Source organism: Salvia miltiorrhiza, chromosome 2 (assembly GCF_028751815.1).
Source record: "Salvia miltiorrhiza cultivar Shanhuang (shh) chromosome 2, IMPLAD_Smil_shh, whole genome shotgun sequence".
NCBI lineage: Eukaryota > Viridiplantae > Streptophyta > Magnoliopsida > Lamiales > Lamiaceae > Salvia > Salvia miltiorrhiza.
In genome coordinates this window covers 59,356,934-59,374,315 of record NC_080388.1, presented here as the reverse complement: position 1 = coordinate 59,374,315, position 17,382 = coordinate 59,356,934, and the positions used below count along the sequence as shown (strand labels likewise).

Below are 17,382 nucleotides of genomic sequence, written 5' to 3'. Positions count from 1 at the left end.
AATTACATGCAGTGTCATTTGTATAATCGAATAGTGTCATTTACACGATTTGAGTCAGGATGCGGATTTGGATCAAGATTTGGGTATGAGTCAATCCGAGTATACAGTGCACCCGGATGTACCCAAGACCTACCAATACGTCCCGCAATCTATATAAATAAATATAATCATCATATTTACTATTTCCTCCGTCCCAACGAAAGCGTTGCGCTTCTTTTCGGCACGAGATTTAAAGAGAAAAAGATTGCAATGTAAAAGAGTGTAAAGATGTGTTGGATCACATTGTTTGTAGTGTAAAATTGTTATCAAAATATAAAATACACCACTTTCGTTGAGATGACTAAAAAAGGAATATGCACCGCTTTCATTGGGACGGAGGGAGTATTACGTATCTTACATTGAAAAATTAAAATTGTGCAATAAATATTGGTTGTGTCCACATTTGGTAAGTAAACACTTGCCTGTCATGAAAAATTCACTTTGGACAAAAAAACTTCTTTCATTTATAGTAGTATTTATATATGGTTTCATCTCACATTTATACGATTTTTACTTATATACACTAAAACCAAATTAATTTTTTTTCTTCTAATATATTTCGGTAAAATTCAAACAATAAACTCGAAAGAAAAAAAAAGAGTTCTGCATCCTGATTCCAGACAGGTGACCTCCACTAATTCTTATTATTTGGCTTTTTTTTCACTATTTAAACAATTCAAACTCACTGTTCCTCATAATAAATGATTTGCCAATTTATTGCTGAGTGTTGTAAAATTTAAATATTTTTGAAGATTTATACGTTTCTAGTTAGAAACTTTAAATTTGTTAGCCATTTATTACCGAAAATAATTTCTTTCCCCACCTCCGCAGCAATAACAAAGACGGGGGCCGCCCCCTTATTGCACAAGTCAAATGCATATTTTGCTGCATAACTTGACGCGATTCCTTTGTCAAACTCATTATTATTTTAATAATTAAATATTTCTCTCTCGCACACACAGTACACGACAGTTATGCTCCAAAATCTCGATCCCGCATTTATGTATAGAAATATATTGATAATATTCGTAAGTATATATTAGCCGTGCTAGCAACGGTCATATGATCCTTCTCCCCCTCTCTCTCTCTAACCACTCATTAAGGCCACTTGGTTTTCTCTCTCTAAACAATATAGCTCACTCCTAATTTCAGTTCCCCTCTCTCTCTACACGCGAACGAAATCATATCGGAGAGGCAAGGTTTCGACGATAAATCATTTTTTTCTTCACGAAATTAGGGTTCAATAAGTGCAAGAATTGAGTCGACGATGTGAAATGGTAACCGCCGTTGCGTCCACTCCGAAGCAGCGGCCGTCGCAGAATCCGAAGCGGCCGCCGTTGCTGCCGTCCGACTCCGACAATGCGCCCACGCGCCGCCCCAGAGCTCGCGAGGTCACCTCCCGGTACTTGTCCCTCTCGACGTCCTCTTCCTCTTCCAATTCTTCGGCGTCGACCAATACGACGTCGTCCTCCGTCACCTCCGGATCGTCAATTTCGTCGAGGAGGTCTCAGTCTCCCATGCTCGGCGGCAGAGCCACCGCCATCGCCACTCCGAAGACTCAACAACGGGCGATTTCTGCTGAGAGACGTCGTCCGCTGGCCGCAACGGCGACGCCGACCAATGCGGAGAAAATGTTGGTGAAATCGGTGCGGAGTTTATCAGTGTCGTTTCAGGGGCAATCGTATTCCCTGCCGGTGAGTAAGGTGAAGCCGCCTCCGGCGGCGGTGGGAACTCCGGGGGTTTCTAGGAAGGGAACGCCGGAGAGGCGGAAAGCAGGTGTCACTCCTGTGAGAGATCGAACAGTGAAGGATAGAGACACCCCGAGGCCGATCGAGCAGCAACAACATCTTTGGCCTGGTAGATTACGCAGCGAGAATCCGAGTTTACTGAGTCGAAGCTTGGATTACGGTACAGACAGAGCGAAATGGAACCGATCCAGCCCTGCTATTTCGGGATTGAGAAAATCTGTGAATTCTGAATTGAAGCTTGAGGATAGAGAAACGGAGGATCCAGCGGTTAGCGACGACGGTCGATCGGGATTAGGAGGTTCGTTGAATTCGGATGTTGAGAGTGTCTCTTCTGAAGGCACCGCGTCAGGAAATGCGACTCAATTGAGAGGAGGGCCGCGTGGGATGATTGTACCAGCAAGATTTTGGCAAGACGCTAGCAACCGAGTTCAGAAAGTACTAGATCCTGCTTCACCCTTATCAAACAGTGCGTCGAACAGAATAACTAGCTCAAAGAAGTTTCAAAACGATAGTCCTGTATCGTCACCGCGGGAAGTTTGTTCGACAAGGGGTCCTTCGCCTCTTCGAGGGGGTAGCAGAGCAGCTTCACCGAGCAGGGCCATGACTTCGGGAAGCGGTGCTCTGTTGAGGGGCATGGCTAGTCCAATAAGAGCTAGAAATGGCATAGGGAGTATGATGAATGACAATAACATGTGTAGTACGCCGTCCTTGATAAGCTTTCCCATTGAATTGAGGAGAGGAAAGTTGGGAGAAAGTCGAATAGCTGATGCGCATGACTTGAGGATGCTGTATAACCGGCTGTTGCAGTGGCGATTAACTAATGCAAAGGTAGAGGATACCCTTTTGGTGCAAAAACATGCAGCGGAGGTACTAACTTGCCCCCAACACTTTTAAGGCTTTTAAAATAAGTAGAAGTTGAATCAATTTACATTTCATTTTCAATTGTTTTATGGTCAAGTAATATCACATGGTTTGCTTGATACCACGTCTGAGGTTAAGTGCAGTTGGACTGATGTTGCAAATTATCATCAGAATTAAGAGTTATATTGTGAAAGTAAGCATAATTTGCGAGTTAGTTAAAGAAGGAACTCGATTTTAAAGATAGTGACAAGTTAGATGCTATTGAAGTTGGACTTTGTTCTGGCGTCCTAGGCCTAACCTGAGCAGGAGAAGACTTAGTCTTTGAGATTTTAAGGTAGGTCTTAGTCCTCTATTATTAAAGTAAGTTCAACAAACTATTAGAAGTTAGTTTATTGGCAAATAATGATTTTCGAAAATGCTTTGCTCTACATCATAATTAACAGTTCTAGTCGATTGATTCAGCTTGCTGTTTCTTGTTCAAACTATTTTGGTAATTGTGTGGGGAAAGTTACAGCTACACCATCAACTTATCTATTATCTCTATTCAGTTTGGTTGCTCGAGTTCATTAGGTCAATGATCTCGATATAAGTTTTTCTAAGTCAAAGCAGGTATAAGTATTAACTAGTAACTAGTTTCCAGTGGGGAAGTGTAGCCAGAATTTTCTCTTTGACTAGTTTCCAGTGGGAAAAGGAGGGGGGATTAGAGGCTTTGATTAGAGAACTGGAAACAGTCATGTTGCTTCTAATGCAAATACGGATACTCTAGTGTGAAACTAGATACAATTAGAGTTCAGTTTGTAAAGCATATCTAATCTGCAAATAACCATATATGTATAGAATAGCGTTTACGAGAGATACAGGGGTTAACAAATGTGTTTGTTTCCAAGGAGTTGCTGAAATGAATACTTTTTGTCGCTTGAGTCTGAAATATTCTGAAGTATTTTCGCCCTGCTAATGTATCCATCACGTTCAAATGGATTCTTCGAGTTCTAAATGAAAACCTTTTGGCATTTTAATTTGACTTTATTTTTTGCTGAAACCAAAAACCAAAAGGTTATAATCTGCTTTCTAGTTAGGAGTTTTGATTGGAATCCAATAGGATTTGCTGAGGGTGAAATATGTACTGATTAGTACTAGTTTTTTGTATCTTAGAAGTTCGATATATTTTTTCTTATGGCTTGTCGTGTTTTAAGTGTATCAGCTTTTCTGTGATTATTGATTGATGTCCCAATGTCGAATTGATATTAGACTAACCATCTAGTACTTTAATTGGTTCTTATTTCCATTTCTTTAGTGTGCATTTGAGGGATCTATTCTCATACCTTTCTTTCTGTTCCTTTTCACATCATCAGAGAAACCTCTACAATGCATGGGTGAACACTTCAAAATTGCGGCACTCTGTTAGGTCCAAGAGGATTGAACTGCAAGCATTGAGGCTCAATCTGAAGCTTTATTCTATATTAAAGGAACAAGTAAGACTTTTCCCTGCTCCCCCCTCCAACTAACCTCTAAATACTGTTGGATTCAATTTCAGTAGATATATCTGTTTGTAGATTCTTTCGTTTTCTTTTATGGAAACTTAATTGAACTTTATTGAAAATATTTAATTTGTTACTTGTCAAAGTGTTTAAAATGGCTTCTCTTTGGATGCAGGAGCCACATTTGGAGAGGTGGGGTCTGCTAGATAGAGATTACTGGAATTCAGTTTCTGGTGCTATAAAAGCATTAGAGGCTAGCACTGTCCGTCTTCCTATTGTTGACGGTGCGAGGGTATGATAGCTTTTCTCCCAACGGATACAGCATTCATTGCTTCCTACTTGGATTATTCAACACTTACCTGAAGGACAATGTTTCTCCGTTATTTTTTCAACATTTTCAGGCTGATGTTCATAAGGTTCAAGAAGCAATATATTCAGCTGTCGACGTAATGCAAGCAATGGAATCTTCAATATACTCTTTGCAATTGAAGGTATTGAATCTTTACTCAATTACTTATCTAAATTTGGAGGTGATTGAGGGTAGTGTTATATTTTTACCTACTCATCTGAATTTTGATGAATCAACAAAATTCATGGTAGTTACTAAATCTGCTACTTTGCATTATGACTTCATCTACTATGCCTGCTATAAGGTGTGTATAATTACCCATTCCCAAATGAGTAATAACTGTTGCTATAATGACTACTGGTGCTTGGGCATAATCTGCTACCTACTTAATAACTCACTTCTTCATTTGGTTCATAACATCACAAGCTTTTAATGTTGTGATTTAAATACTCTACCACTTGAACCGAAAGGAGAAAACTTTAATATTTATTACTTTGTGCTTTGCTCGTGCAATAAGAAACTCCATCTGTTGTCAAAGCAGTGATAATAATAATAATAATAATAATAATAATAATAATAATAATAATAATAATAATAATTGAAGAAATATTTGAAGATGGGTTGAACCTAAAAAAAAAATCCAAGAGTGATGAACTGCAAGAAAACTGCTATATTTGAGTCTAGTGTGTAAACACATTGAAGTCCATCTCCCGACTCCTCAAAGATAATGTCAAAGAGTGATGGTTGTGTTTTGCAAACTCATCATAAGTTGATATTTCAGGTTGCTAATTATCCCTCCCTCCCCATCTATATGTCTCCTGTTGGTCGTCACAGTACAAAACTACACCCGGCAAATTAGGCATAGTTATTTGAAAATGGAAAAGCAAGGTTGAGAAGTTATTATGGATATAAAAACTCACTTGCGCTGTGACTTAGAGATAAGTAGTATCGCGGAAGGCAATCCTGTTAGCAAAGTGTTTAACTAAGAAGAAGTCGTTCGTTCATCTTCATTCTAATGTGTTTGAATTGGTGCATCAACAGGTGGAGCGGATGAACTCAGTGACAACGGAGCTTTCCAAGTTAAGCGCAAGAGAGCATGGTTTGGTAGAGCAATGCAGAGATTTGTTCTCAACAACATTCGTACCCTTACAGGTGAGAATGCTTGTTGCTTCTTTCTCCTAAACATCAAAATCCCTAACATGAGGTGAGGTGTGATGGCAGGTCATAAATTGGAGCTTAAAAATCCAAGTATTGCAGCTTCATAGCTCAGAAGAAAGAAAGCCTAGCTAACATTCTCATCTCCATTTACGGCTAACATTCAACAGGAAGATGGTAGGTCGAATAGTATCTTTCCATATATGTCTCATTATTTGAAGCCAAAAGATGATAGGAGTTCCTAATTTCGGTTGCTTGTAAAACTTACTCCTCTTCATTCCCCCATCAAATATATATATATATATGTGAATATGCATGTTTCACTAAATGCTTCAACACTTTTGTTTCTTTCTTTATTAGTAACTCCTAGTAAACGTACCCTATTGCCATTAGTATAAGAAATAGGAAATCATGGCTGTGAACAAAAAATAAACCCTGAGGCACTTCATCGTTTGTATCGACAAACACGTAGCAAGAAACTGCCACGTGCTTTGTTTAATTTAATTATCCACGTGCTTATAATAACCATTAAATGCATTCTTTTTTTGACTTTATTAGTAAGATACAATAACTGTGGTCCAAGATACAACAAATTCATTTTACAAATTATTTATAATTACCTAACAAATTAATTTAATGATTTTTATTTTATTTTATACATATGTCTTAGTATTTTTTTACAATATGTATCATTTCATCCACACCACCACTTATTATAGGTGGAGTAAATATTTTGGTATAGAACTATATCCACGTGTTTCCACACATAATCAGTCGAAAACTGATGGGCAGCCAACTGGCTAGAAAAAAAATATATACTCTAAAGAAAGAAAAAAAAAACAAAAAAACTTAAGGCCAGAAAAATATGTTTAAAATGTTTTTTTATAGGTAGTTAATTAAAACACGATCAATACATCTCTCTCTTTCTCTTCACACTACAGTACAAAAAAAGTGCAACCAAGCAATAGATGATAGTTGTAAATTGAATGGGGGAAGAGTCTGATGTATAAAACGTGCAGAACGTGTAGCGACGAGTATTATTTATATATATTCTTTAGGCTAAAATGTTTTATCATGCAGCAGAAAGATGATTGAAATATTTTGTAATACAAATTGAACAACTTATACGGCACTATGTTATTTTAATTATGAAACACAAAGAGTAAAGAGAATTAATTCCAATTATCATATGATGAATTACTTATGTCCAAACTCAAAAAGTCACCTCTTGAGAGACAACTATGGTCGTTTTTATAATTCTTTTAAATATTAGATCTAATGGTTAGGATTTAGTCAACAAAAGAAACTGTGAATCTATTATATTTTACTGTGCACTTAAAAAATATGCAATTTATGCAATTGAAACCAACAATGCAAAATACTCAAGCAAATCGAAATTGTGCATCTATGCAATTGAAACTGTGCATCTATGCAATCGAAATTGTGCATCTGTAGTTTAATCCCAGCCCTCTATTTTATTTAAATCAATGGCTTTAAATTGGTTCCTAGTTTTCATCTTAAAAGGGATTTTTATATTAACCCTACCCTATATATATATATATGCAAATGAAGAATAACTAAAAACACATCTTTTTGTAAAAACTAAAAACGGCTGAATTCTATGTAGAACACGTATGAATTAGCTGTGTAACTGTATGAATTGCGAAAGGTCATGAGTTCGACTGAATTCTATGTAGAACACGTATGAATTTCGCAATTCATACAGTTACACATCTAATTCATACGTGTTCTACATAGAATTCATACATTTTAGCATATATATATATCAAAATTAATCAGACGATTATTAATTTGGTGATTAAATTAAGAAATAAGAGCCACCTGTCGGTCGAGCTAATAACCTTTTAACCCAAGAAAGACACAACAAATGTTTCATTGTGTGTTGACGTAGTAGTAGGAGGTTAATGCCTTAAACATGAGGTCCGACGCGCAGTTTTTAAATTTTTTTATTTATTTATATAATTTATAAAAAAAAATGTTTCATCAGTATAAATTAAATCATTTTTGTTTAGGCCAACTAATAGATAATGAAAGTCAGTTCGTAATATTTTAAATTTGAGTTAGTCGCAAAAGGAATAAAAACCAGTTAAGCCACTTTATTATGGCCTAAACAAAAATTATTGTACGAGTTTTTCAGTTTTTCTATTGTAGATTATGTGTAATTTCATAATTGGTATAAATTTTTATATTTCGACAAAATGTTGAAATAAAACAATATAGCATAGAGTAGGGTGAAATTAATAATCTTGTTCTTGGATTTGGCCCAATAAATTGGAGATTGTGGACAAGTTAAAATTGGTCAATTATGAACACAAATTTACCACTACTATTATTCAAATAAAAAGTTAACATGAATTCTTGTAAGTGTCAAATTAATTGAGGTGTTAATCAGTATTAAGATTTAAGACTGGAGTCAAAGTGACGTTACTCAATTTGGACAATTATTCATATGTACCTTGATATGATCATGCTATAAAATTTCACTTTATATTAATATGACGTCATAAAAAAAATTAGAATTGCATTCAACGAACGCGTTATGGAACCTCAACAAACATTTCTGGCAATTTGCAATCCAACTTGGAAACTTTCAACAATATCACAACCTGTCATTATATTGCTCAATGTGAAAACAATATGTTGTCTCACAAATAAATTAACGAATCAATAAATAATGACTACCACTGTTTTCCCACTTATATTTACAAACAAAATTCCACCACCAATGAAAACTAATACTACTATTAAAAATAAATAAATAAATAAATAATCAATTATCAACTTCCTAATAATTTCAATCTCCTAATTATTCAAACAAATTCCAACTTTGCCGGCGGCGAAAGCCGCGCCTTCTTCGCCGGGTGGGGGCTTTCGACTTCGTCTTCGCCGGCGCCGCCGAATCTCTGCCAGAACTCAGGGAACGCCGGCAGGTTCAGGTCGAAGTCCCGGTGGCTAACAGTGGACCCCACGCCCTCCGAAGAGGTGGCAGCGGCGCCGCCGACGGCGCTGGGAGCTCCGCCTTCGTAGTGGCAGCGCTTGTGTCCTCCCAAGGCTTGGCCGGTGGGGAAGCACTTGTGGCAGATGGAGCACTCGTGGACTCTCCCGCTGCCGGAGGTCGTCGTCGAGGTCAGCACGGAGGCGGAGGTGGTGGAGTGCTCGTCTCCGCCGGTGCCGGAGTTGAGCTTGCGGTGGCTGGCCTTGTGGCCGCCCAAGGCTTGGTAGGATCCAAACGCTTTGCTACAAACCGAGCACTTGTAAACCAGCTTAGAAGATTCCGTCGGAAGGCGGGATTGCGGCTGCGGCTGCGGTGGCGACGCGGAGGTGGAGGTGGCGGCGCCACCTCGAGCGAGCATGATGAGACAGAGAGCAAGATACTCTTCCTCCGTGGGCGGCTGATCATGGCTGCGGGAGCGCTTGGATCGCTTGCCCTTGGACCACGGCTCAAGGTAGTTGGTGTTGAATTTGAAGGACGGCGGCGTGGGGGTGGTCGGAGAGTTGAGAGCTTCAAGGGCCATTGTTTTTCTTTCAAGGTATAAGGAAAGAGAGAGTGTTTTTGTTTTTGGTAGAGATGTGAAGTTGTAGTATGAGAAATTGTTGAGTGATGATGAAAGAATGAGAGTGGGCGTAAGTTTTATATAAGGGTGCGTGTGGGGGTTGGGTGGAAGCTGCGTGACAAGTGGTGGGAAAGTAAGAAGCTTATAGTAGTAAATAAAGATAAATGAGCACGTTTTGATTCCGCCTCTTCGTTGACTACTGACTTTTACTCGGATTCTTCTCTTATCACTTCAAATTTCAAATCTATATGTAAATAACAAATATACTAGTAATTTATACTCGTATTTTTTACGTCAAAATCATATGTTGAAATCTGAGTGTATATTCTCATATAAAGATTGTATATTCATAATTTTATTTATTTAAATATATGTTGAATATTTATCTATCTAAATATAACGTGAATCCGATTGTATATTGATAATTTTATCAATATTTAGATAGTAAAACATAAAATTCGACTCAAAATATATACTTATGAAATTGTGGATTATTAGTGTGAGGGAGTGGAGTGACGATGGAAGAAATAGTGTGTGAGAGAAAGTGGGAAGGCGGTGGACAATTTGGGCAACTTATGACTGAGTGTGAAGTCGTAGGTTGAGTTGGTCCAAGTCAAAACTCCTACGCGCTCTTACTTCAATCAAATTTGGTAAATGTATGGTGCCGAAAAGTATGCGTTCTTTAATTTTACAGTTCTAAATTTATCATTATATCACCAATAAATAAATAAATAATCAATGTTTTATAAACAATTACTACTATTTCTGAATAACTCTGTAAAAGTAATGAAGTCAAAATCTAACGTGGCGATGGAATCATCATCCAGTTAATATTATATTAAAAAAATTATACGACATTAATAATGGATTTGATAAAGTATCCAACATGTGAATGTGATCAAATTGCAAAATGTCGTCATAATTGTCACAGTCTTTAAACATTAGGCTGTTTAGCTAATAGAAATACAATGTATCTAACCTTTGGCTTTGAAAGTGCAATGGATCTATTTTTGAGTTAACGTTTCGTAAAAAAACTTGTTTTTCACGATTTTGACATGTTGGGAAATATATACTCTGAAAAGGCAAGGGGAATGCATTCGTGCACTTTCTAATAGCCGTGTATTTTTCATATTTTTCTTGAATAAGTGATAGTTCGAAGAGATATGCTTGGCCACTGTATTTTTCGTTGGTTACTTGATGCCTTTGAATATTGAGCATTTGAGCTTTTGTAAGTTTGAGAGTTTTTGTGCACAACAATTATGATAACCATTTACGTTGAGGATGGTCTCGTATTTATAGAATGAGTGGATGAATAGTGTTGAAAATAACCATCTGCATAAGTCAAAGATTATTATTCAAAGATCATGAATAATAATTCAACGATAAAATCTTTAGCTTTTGATTTTAAGAGATTGTATTTGATTTTAAGAGATTGTAGTTTGACATTTGATTCACCCTTACACTATAAAAGGGTGCATTGTAATCTAAAGAAATATATCAGAGACATTACCAATTCTCTCTACATTCTCTATCATGTTGTTCTTTCTCAACCTAGCTTCTCTCGATTACCATATTTAAGATGGTATCAGAGCGAAGTAAAGAGAAAACTGACTTCACACGAGTATTATTAAGTTTAAAACTGTGACGATGGCTCTTAGCCAGAAAACATGTCTCACAGTTCAAAGGGTGTGAAGTAATAAGGTTTGGATAAATTAACCTTAAATATCCTATGGATGGGTGTCCTAACCGCCTATGCCAAAGCCAAGTCTGTTCCTCTGCCAGTCCTTGAGTTAGCATCGCAGCACCCTGTTGAGCCATCCTATCCACATAGTAGAGTCCTCGATATTCAGTGCCACGCCCAACTATCTTCCCCGTCCTCGTATCCTGTAAAATGCAGAAGCCAGGCTGCATTAGTAAGTTACAGTGTAATTCTCTCGTTACTTGGCTAACAAACACCAATTTGTGGGATAAAGACGGGATATATAAGCAGTTTGGAAGACATAATTCAGAGGATAATTTAATAGTTCCAGCTCCTTCTACATATGCTAAATTTCCACTAGCAGTTTTAACATATTTTTTCTGGGTAGGAAAAATTTCCATAAAATCCGAGGCATCAAAGGACATAGTATCTGTGGCTCCACAATCAAAAATCCAATGGTAGTCTTTATCTGGTGTTCCAGAATTAGAGGAGGATACTGCTAAGGTCTGAACAAAATAAGAGCTGTGAATGAGTGAGGGGTTTAAAAGGTATAACCCCTCATTACCTTCCCCTTCGTGAACCCTAGCCGCCAGGGCACCTCCTCTCTCCTCGTTAATGCGCGTCTGTGGCGGTGGTGGTCTGACGTTGCCTGCCGAAGTTCCGGCGTTGGCGGCTCGTGTATCACCGCCTGACCACGCCCCGCCAGTCGTTGCAGCAGACACGATTGACGTCGGTCTTGTGCCGCTGACCGCCACCGTCGCTTGTCCATTCGGGCTCCACGGTTGATTCCGATTTTTGGACGCAGCTCTTGATTTCTTCATTTCGTCCCACCATTCGGGAAATCCGATGAGTAAGAAACATCCCTCCTTGGTATGTTTTTTACCTCCACAGTGTGTGCAAACGAGTTTGCTCTTGTCGATTTCCCCTTTCCTGTTGTTCCAGGTTTGATTTCCTTGCTGTGGTCGATTGGAGAGCGGTGGTGGTCGGCTGTGGTTGACCGCGGCGAGTCCGGACCCGATTCCTACGGTCGGCGATTCAGAGGATTTGAGGATTTGTTTGAGGAATTCTGCAAATTGTGCAGCAAATTCCATCGGGAAATTTGGTGGGGTGTGGCTAGTTTTTTCTGTGTCTGAAGTTTCTTGTTCTGACATGGTTTGATTTGATGTTGAGCAAATTTGTAGGGGAGGAAAAAATATACAGTGCTGAACAGTAATTTGAACAGTAACTGCCACGTCACAGTAACTTGAACAGTAACTGCCACGTCACCTTGAAAAGTAACTGCCACGTCACCTTGAACAGTAACTTTACTATTCACCTTCTCTCCCAACCCTTCACCTGCTCCTCTCTCTCTCTCTAGATTGCAGAAATTTTTTTTTTCTGCTTTGGTTTGGTGTGTAGTAAATTTGTAGGGTTCTTTTTGGTGGTTAACCTGCAACTGTTCATCCGATCGTATGAAAGGAAGTTCAATGATCCCACTATCGACGCCAATAATTTCGCCCGGGATCTAGTGCGACGCAATATTTTGGATATCGACCAATATAAAACGAGAAGAAAAATGACACCGATATTTTTAACGTGGTTCGGCCAAATTGCCTACGTCCACGGACCCACACCAATATATTAGAGAATCTCAAAAGGAGGAGTACAACAAAAAATACCACACTGTATTTTGTATCTGCCTATGCAGAGGCTATCTCTCAACTCACTTTTATCACTTGTGTATAACTTTCACACTGAAGTTTTCTCTCACAAGATTTTTCTCTCTCTCTAGCAAATAACACTTTGCTTGGTGGTGTTGGTTCTGGGGTAATTTACAGGCTGCTATGCGATGCTCTATTTATAGGCAGAATGGTGGTAGTAGGTGGCTGCCAAATTTGAATTTGCAGCTGCAACTTTTTGACTGCAACTTTTGACAATTGTTGTTTGTTGCTTTTTTACTAACAATCTCCCACTTGAAGACTGATTTCAATCTGTCTTCACACCTCAATCAACGCAGCAGCCTTTCTGTCTTTAACTGTAAAGACATAACCGGTAGTGCTTCTCCTGCGATTTACCGCACCGGCAAAATCTGCATCTACAAAACCTTGTAGTGCTACATTACCTCGTCGAAAGCACAAGCATCTATCAGTAGATCCACGTAGATATCTCAATATCCACTTTACTGCTTCCCAATGCTGCTTTCGAGGATTTGCCATAATTCTGCTCACAACTCCCACTGCATGAGCGATATCTGGTCTAGTACAGACCATGGCATACATCAGACTTCCAACGGCTGAGGCGTAAGGAATTTTAGCCATGAAGTCTCTTTCCTCCTTTGTCTTTTGAGAGTGCTCTTTGCATAGGCGGAAATGGTTAGCTAACGCTGAGCTAACCGACTTAGCACTGCTCATGTTGAATCTTTGCAAGATTCGATCAACGTATTTGGCCTGAGACAACTGCAAAACACCTTTTTGCTTGTCTCTGTAAATTCTCATCCCGAGAATTCGCTTTGCTTCTCCTAAATCCTCCCCTCAAACCAAGGACCACATCATGTCCTCCCTCGAACGACAATCCGTACATCTTGCACCGCCGTTACCACTCAACGGGACTCGCTGCCTGACCACACTATCAGGAAGACTTTCGATACAAGGAACCACCGGATTCAATCGTGAGTTCACTGGGGGTACACCTCCGTATATCTTGCACCGCCGTTACCACTCAACGGAACTCGCTACCTGACCACACTATCAGGAAGACTTTCGATACAAGGAACCTGAGGTCGAGATGACCTCCTAGGAATATGAGTTAGAGCTGGAACTGGAGACTGTGGTGGATCAGCCTCAGAGTTGGGCTCCTCCGTCTGCAAACTTTCATCTGTTTGCTTCGATGTACTGCACTCTGCAGTATCATCTGGATCAACATATGTTGGATCATCCGTTGTTGTGTCGGTGAACTGCACTGCATTCCTGTCCTTTTACAGCACATTTTCATTGAATATTACGTCCCTGCTTCGGATGACCTTCCTGTTTTTGTCTCAAAAAATGGTACCCGAACTCATTTTCACCATTATCCAATGAAAATACATTTTAGTGATTTGGAGTCGAGCTTACTCCTGGCAATATCACTAATGTGTACATACACGACACAGCCAAATACTTTTAAGTGAGAAAGTTTAATTTCTTTGCCACTCAAAACTTCATCCGGTATTCTGTACTCCAATGGTACAGATGTCCCATGGTTAACGAGATATGCCGTTGTGTTGACAGCTTCTGCCCAAAATTATGTTGGCAGTCCTGCATGTATCCTCATGCTCCTAGCTCTTTCTGTCAACGTCCGGTTCATGCGTTCTGCGACTCTATTTTGTTGTGGGTCCCTGGCATTTCCAACTTGATGCCATTCTGGTAACAAAGTTTCTTGAACGCCATATCTTCGTATTCTCCGCCATTATCGGATCTCTTTATCCGTAAGCCAGTTTCATTCTCCACCATGGCCTTCCACTTCTTGAACGCCTCAAACACCTCTGACTTGTGTCTCAAGAAGTAAACCCACACCTTCCTCGAGTGGTGAAAGTCACAAAGGTAAGACTTTCCGCCAATGGATGAAACTCTTGCTGGACCCCAAACATCTGTGTGGACTAACTCAAGCTTTACTTGCTTCAGAGTTCTACCACTTGTGTTGAAACTCACCCTCTTCTGGTAGTTTCCCTTTCGAATGCATATACTTGAGCCCTTTCTGGCTCATGTGCCCAAGTCTTTGGTGCCACAAATTTGCATTCTTCTTGCTATCAGCAATTGCAATCGTCACACACGCATTCATCGCTGTGTATAGGCTGCCAGTATCCTTGCCACATGCAAGAATCATTGCGCCCCTTAGTGATTTTCCAATAATCACTTGAGAAGTGTGTATCACATCCTTCTCTTGACAATTGCTTGACGGAGATCAAGTTATTCCTCAACTTTGGAATATATCTCACGTCCTTCAATCTCCATACAGATTCATTGAGTTTGATCTGTACTTCTCCTATGCCCACCACGCTGCATGGATGATCATCTCCGAGACATACTTCTCCGAAATTTCCCGACATGTAATTTATGAAGGAATTTCGATTCGAGGAGGCATGGAAAGATGCTCCAGAGTCTATGACCCAATACTCGGCCCTTTTTTCCATGGAACATATCAAGGCATCGCCTTCTTCTTCAGCCACAACATTGGCTTCGGTCTTTTTCTCGTTTCCCTTTGAAGGTACTTTACACTGCGTTCTGTAGTGCCCGACCTGACCACAGTTCCAACATTCAACAGACTTTGATTTGTTGGAATTCTTGTGGATCCTGGAGCTCTGCCTGCCATTCCTTGACTTGCTCCGTCCATGTCCTTGACTTCTGAATTTTCCTTCAAGGGCTTATGCAGGTCCTTCTGGTACAAGTAATCCTCCATTTGCATTTTCCAAAAAATCCAAAATTCACACCGTTGAATTTATCAATTTTGGAAATTTTATCGTCTGTCGACATTGCTCCCACTCGATCTGGACTCCTTGGATCGTTTCTGATTTTTCAGCTAACCACCGTGTTTAGAACACCTTTTGTCGACAAACCGGAACCGCCGACAAATTTCACTATTCACGAAATTCACTATTCACGTGAATAGTAACAGCGAAAAAACATTAGAAAATATCTGCCACCACCGTGGCTCTGATACCAGTTGTTGGGAATTATAGACGCCAATAATTCCGCCCGGGATCTAGTGCGACGCAATATTTTGGATATCGACCAATATGAAACGAGAAGAAAAATGACACCGATATTTTTAACGTGGTTCGGCCAAATTGCCTACGTCCACGGACCCACACCAATATATTAGAGAATCTCAAAAGGAGGAGTACAACAAAAAATACCACACTGTATTTTGTATCTGCCTATGCAGAGGCTATCTCTCAACTCACTTTTATCACTTGTGTATAACTTTCACACTGAAGTTTTCTCTCACAAGATTTTTCTCTCTCTCTAGCAAATAACACTTTGCTTGGTGGTGTTGGTTCTGGGGTAATTTACAGGCTGCTATGCGATGCTCTATTTATAGGCAGAATGGTGGTAGTAGGTGGCTGCCAAATTTGAATTTGCAGCTGCAACTTTTTGACTGCAACTTTTGACAATTGTTGTTTGTTGCTTTTTGACTAAGGGTTTGTGCATAAACTGACTTACTATTCCAACTGCATATGTGATGTCGGGCCGTGTATGGGAGAGATAGATGAGTTTCCCAACAAGGCGCTGGTATTTTCCTTCGTTGGAGGAAACTTGGTCACATGGAGAAGCAAAAAACAGAAAGTAGTGGCCCTATCAAGTGCAGAGGCAGAATTCAGAGGAGTAAAAAGTGGGATAACTGAAATCCTGTGGCTTCGGAGATTGCTCACAGAGATTGGCTTTCCTCCAAGAAGGGGAAGTCGGCTCTTCTGTGACAATAAAGCTGCGATTAGTATATCTGAAAATCCCGTACAACACGACAGAACCAAACACGTGGAGATCGATCGGCATTTCATCAAAGAGAAGCTCGATAGTGGGATCATTGAACTTCCTTTCATACGATCGGATGAACAGTTGGAGGAAAAATTGACTAAGGCTGTAAACACAAAAGTCTTCAGAGAAGTTCTGGACAAGTTAAGTATCGGAAATGCCATTACTCAACTTGAGGGGGAGTGTTGAAAATAACCATCTGCATAAGTCAAAGATTATTATTCAAAGATCATGAATAATAATTCAACGATAAAATCTTTAGCTTTTGATTTTAAGAGATTGTATTTGATTTTAAGAGATTGTAGTTTGACATTTGATTCACCCTTACACTATAAAAGGGTGCATTGTAATCTAAAGAAATATATCAGAGACATTACCAATTCTCTCTACATTCTCTATCATGTTGTTCTTTCTCAACCTAGCTTCTCTCGATTACCATATTTAAGAAATAGCGTTGTTGGATTAGCCCATTCAAATCGTATCCTATATGGGCTGAAAACTTTCCGTTGAGATTTATGTGTTGTCGCTCGCTTTTGACGCTATATATGCAATATCGTACATCAATCGCGTGCAACAATATTGTACTTGTTTCTGCAACTTCGGATCATTTGCAGATCTTGTGTCAGAGACCGCCAAAATTTAGCTTGGTCTCTATCAATTGACTTCATTTTTGAGTTGATACCTATGCCAAAAGTTAAATTGTGTCAGAGACCGCCAAAATTTTGTGTTTAATTATTTTAAACACAAAAATACATTGCATCTCTTTGAATCAATAACACAAAAGTTAAATTGTGCACTATATAGTAAGTTTAACTTCTAAATAACCTTCAAAAAAAAAAAGTTTCACTTCTAAATAAAAAATGAATAATTTCAATAAACCCTACTTGATGCCTCTCGATGACGTCTGTTTATACTTTTATCAAAATTTTCTTTTGTTTCATGCTGCGTAGTGGAACAAACGAATTACCTAATTAACCGAGAGGTGGTCTTGG

At 39.1% G+C, this 17,382-nt stretch overlaps 2 protein-coding genes across 2 annotated transcripts; one reads left to right on the top strand and one right to left on the bottom strand.

Moving 5' to 3' along the window:
- Positions 1-945: 945 nt before the first annotated feature.
- Positions 946-5,958, top strand: LOC131010683 (QWRF motif-containing protein 2-like). The gene is made up of 6 exons (XM_057938341.1): positions 946-2,654; positions 4,001-4,120; positions 4,302-4,418; positions 4,528-4,617; positions 5,517-5,627; positions 5,697-5,958. Exons 1-6 carry the CDS (start codon positions 1,314-1,316, stop codon positions 5,763-5,765), a joined length of 1,848 nt encoding a protein of 615 aa, XP_057794324.1. The 5' UTR covers positions 946-1,313; the 3' UTR covers positions 5,766-5,958.
- A 2,281-nt stretch (positions 5,959-8,239) lies between these two features.
- Positions 8,240-9,419, bottom strand: LOC131010707 (zinc finger protein ZAT10-like). The gene has a single exon (XM_057938372.1). The coding sequence runs from the start codon at positions 9,164-9,166 to the stop codon at positions 8,462-8,464; it is 705 nt and encodes a 234-aa protein (XP_057794355.1). The 5' UTR covers positions 9,167-9,419; the 3' UTR covers positions 8,240-8,461.
- Between the last annotated feature and the right edge of the window lie 7,963 nt (positions 9,420-17,382).

Excerpts from the sequence above, each read along its gene's own strand:
- LOC131010707 (XM_057938372.1), bottom strand. The coding sequence starts at position 9,166 with ATGGCCCTTGAAGCTCTCAACTCTCCGACCACCCCCACGCCGCCGTCC.
- LOC131010683 (XM_057938341.1), top strand. The coding sequence starts at position 1,314 with ATGGTAACCGCCGTTGCGTCCACTCCGAAGCAGCGGCCGTCGCAGAAT. Across the intron at positions 4,419-4,527 it reads CTATTGTTGACGGTGCGAGG|GCTGATGTTCATAAGGTTCA; the intron begins GTATGATAGCTT and ends CAACATTTTCAG. Across the intron at positions 4,618-5,516 it reads TATACTCTTTGCAATTGAAG|GTGGAGCGGATGAACTCAGT; the intron begins GTATTGAATCTT and ends GTGCATCAACAG.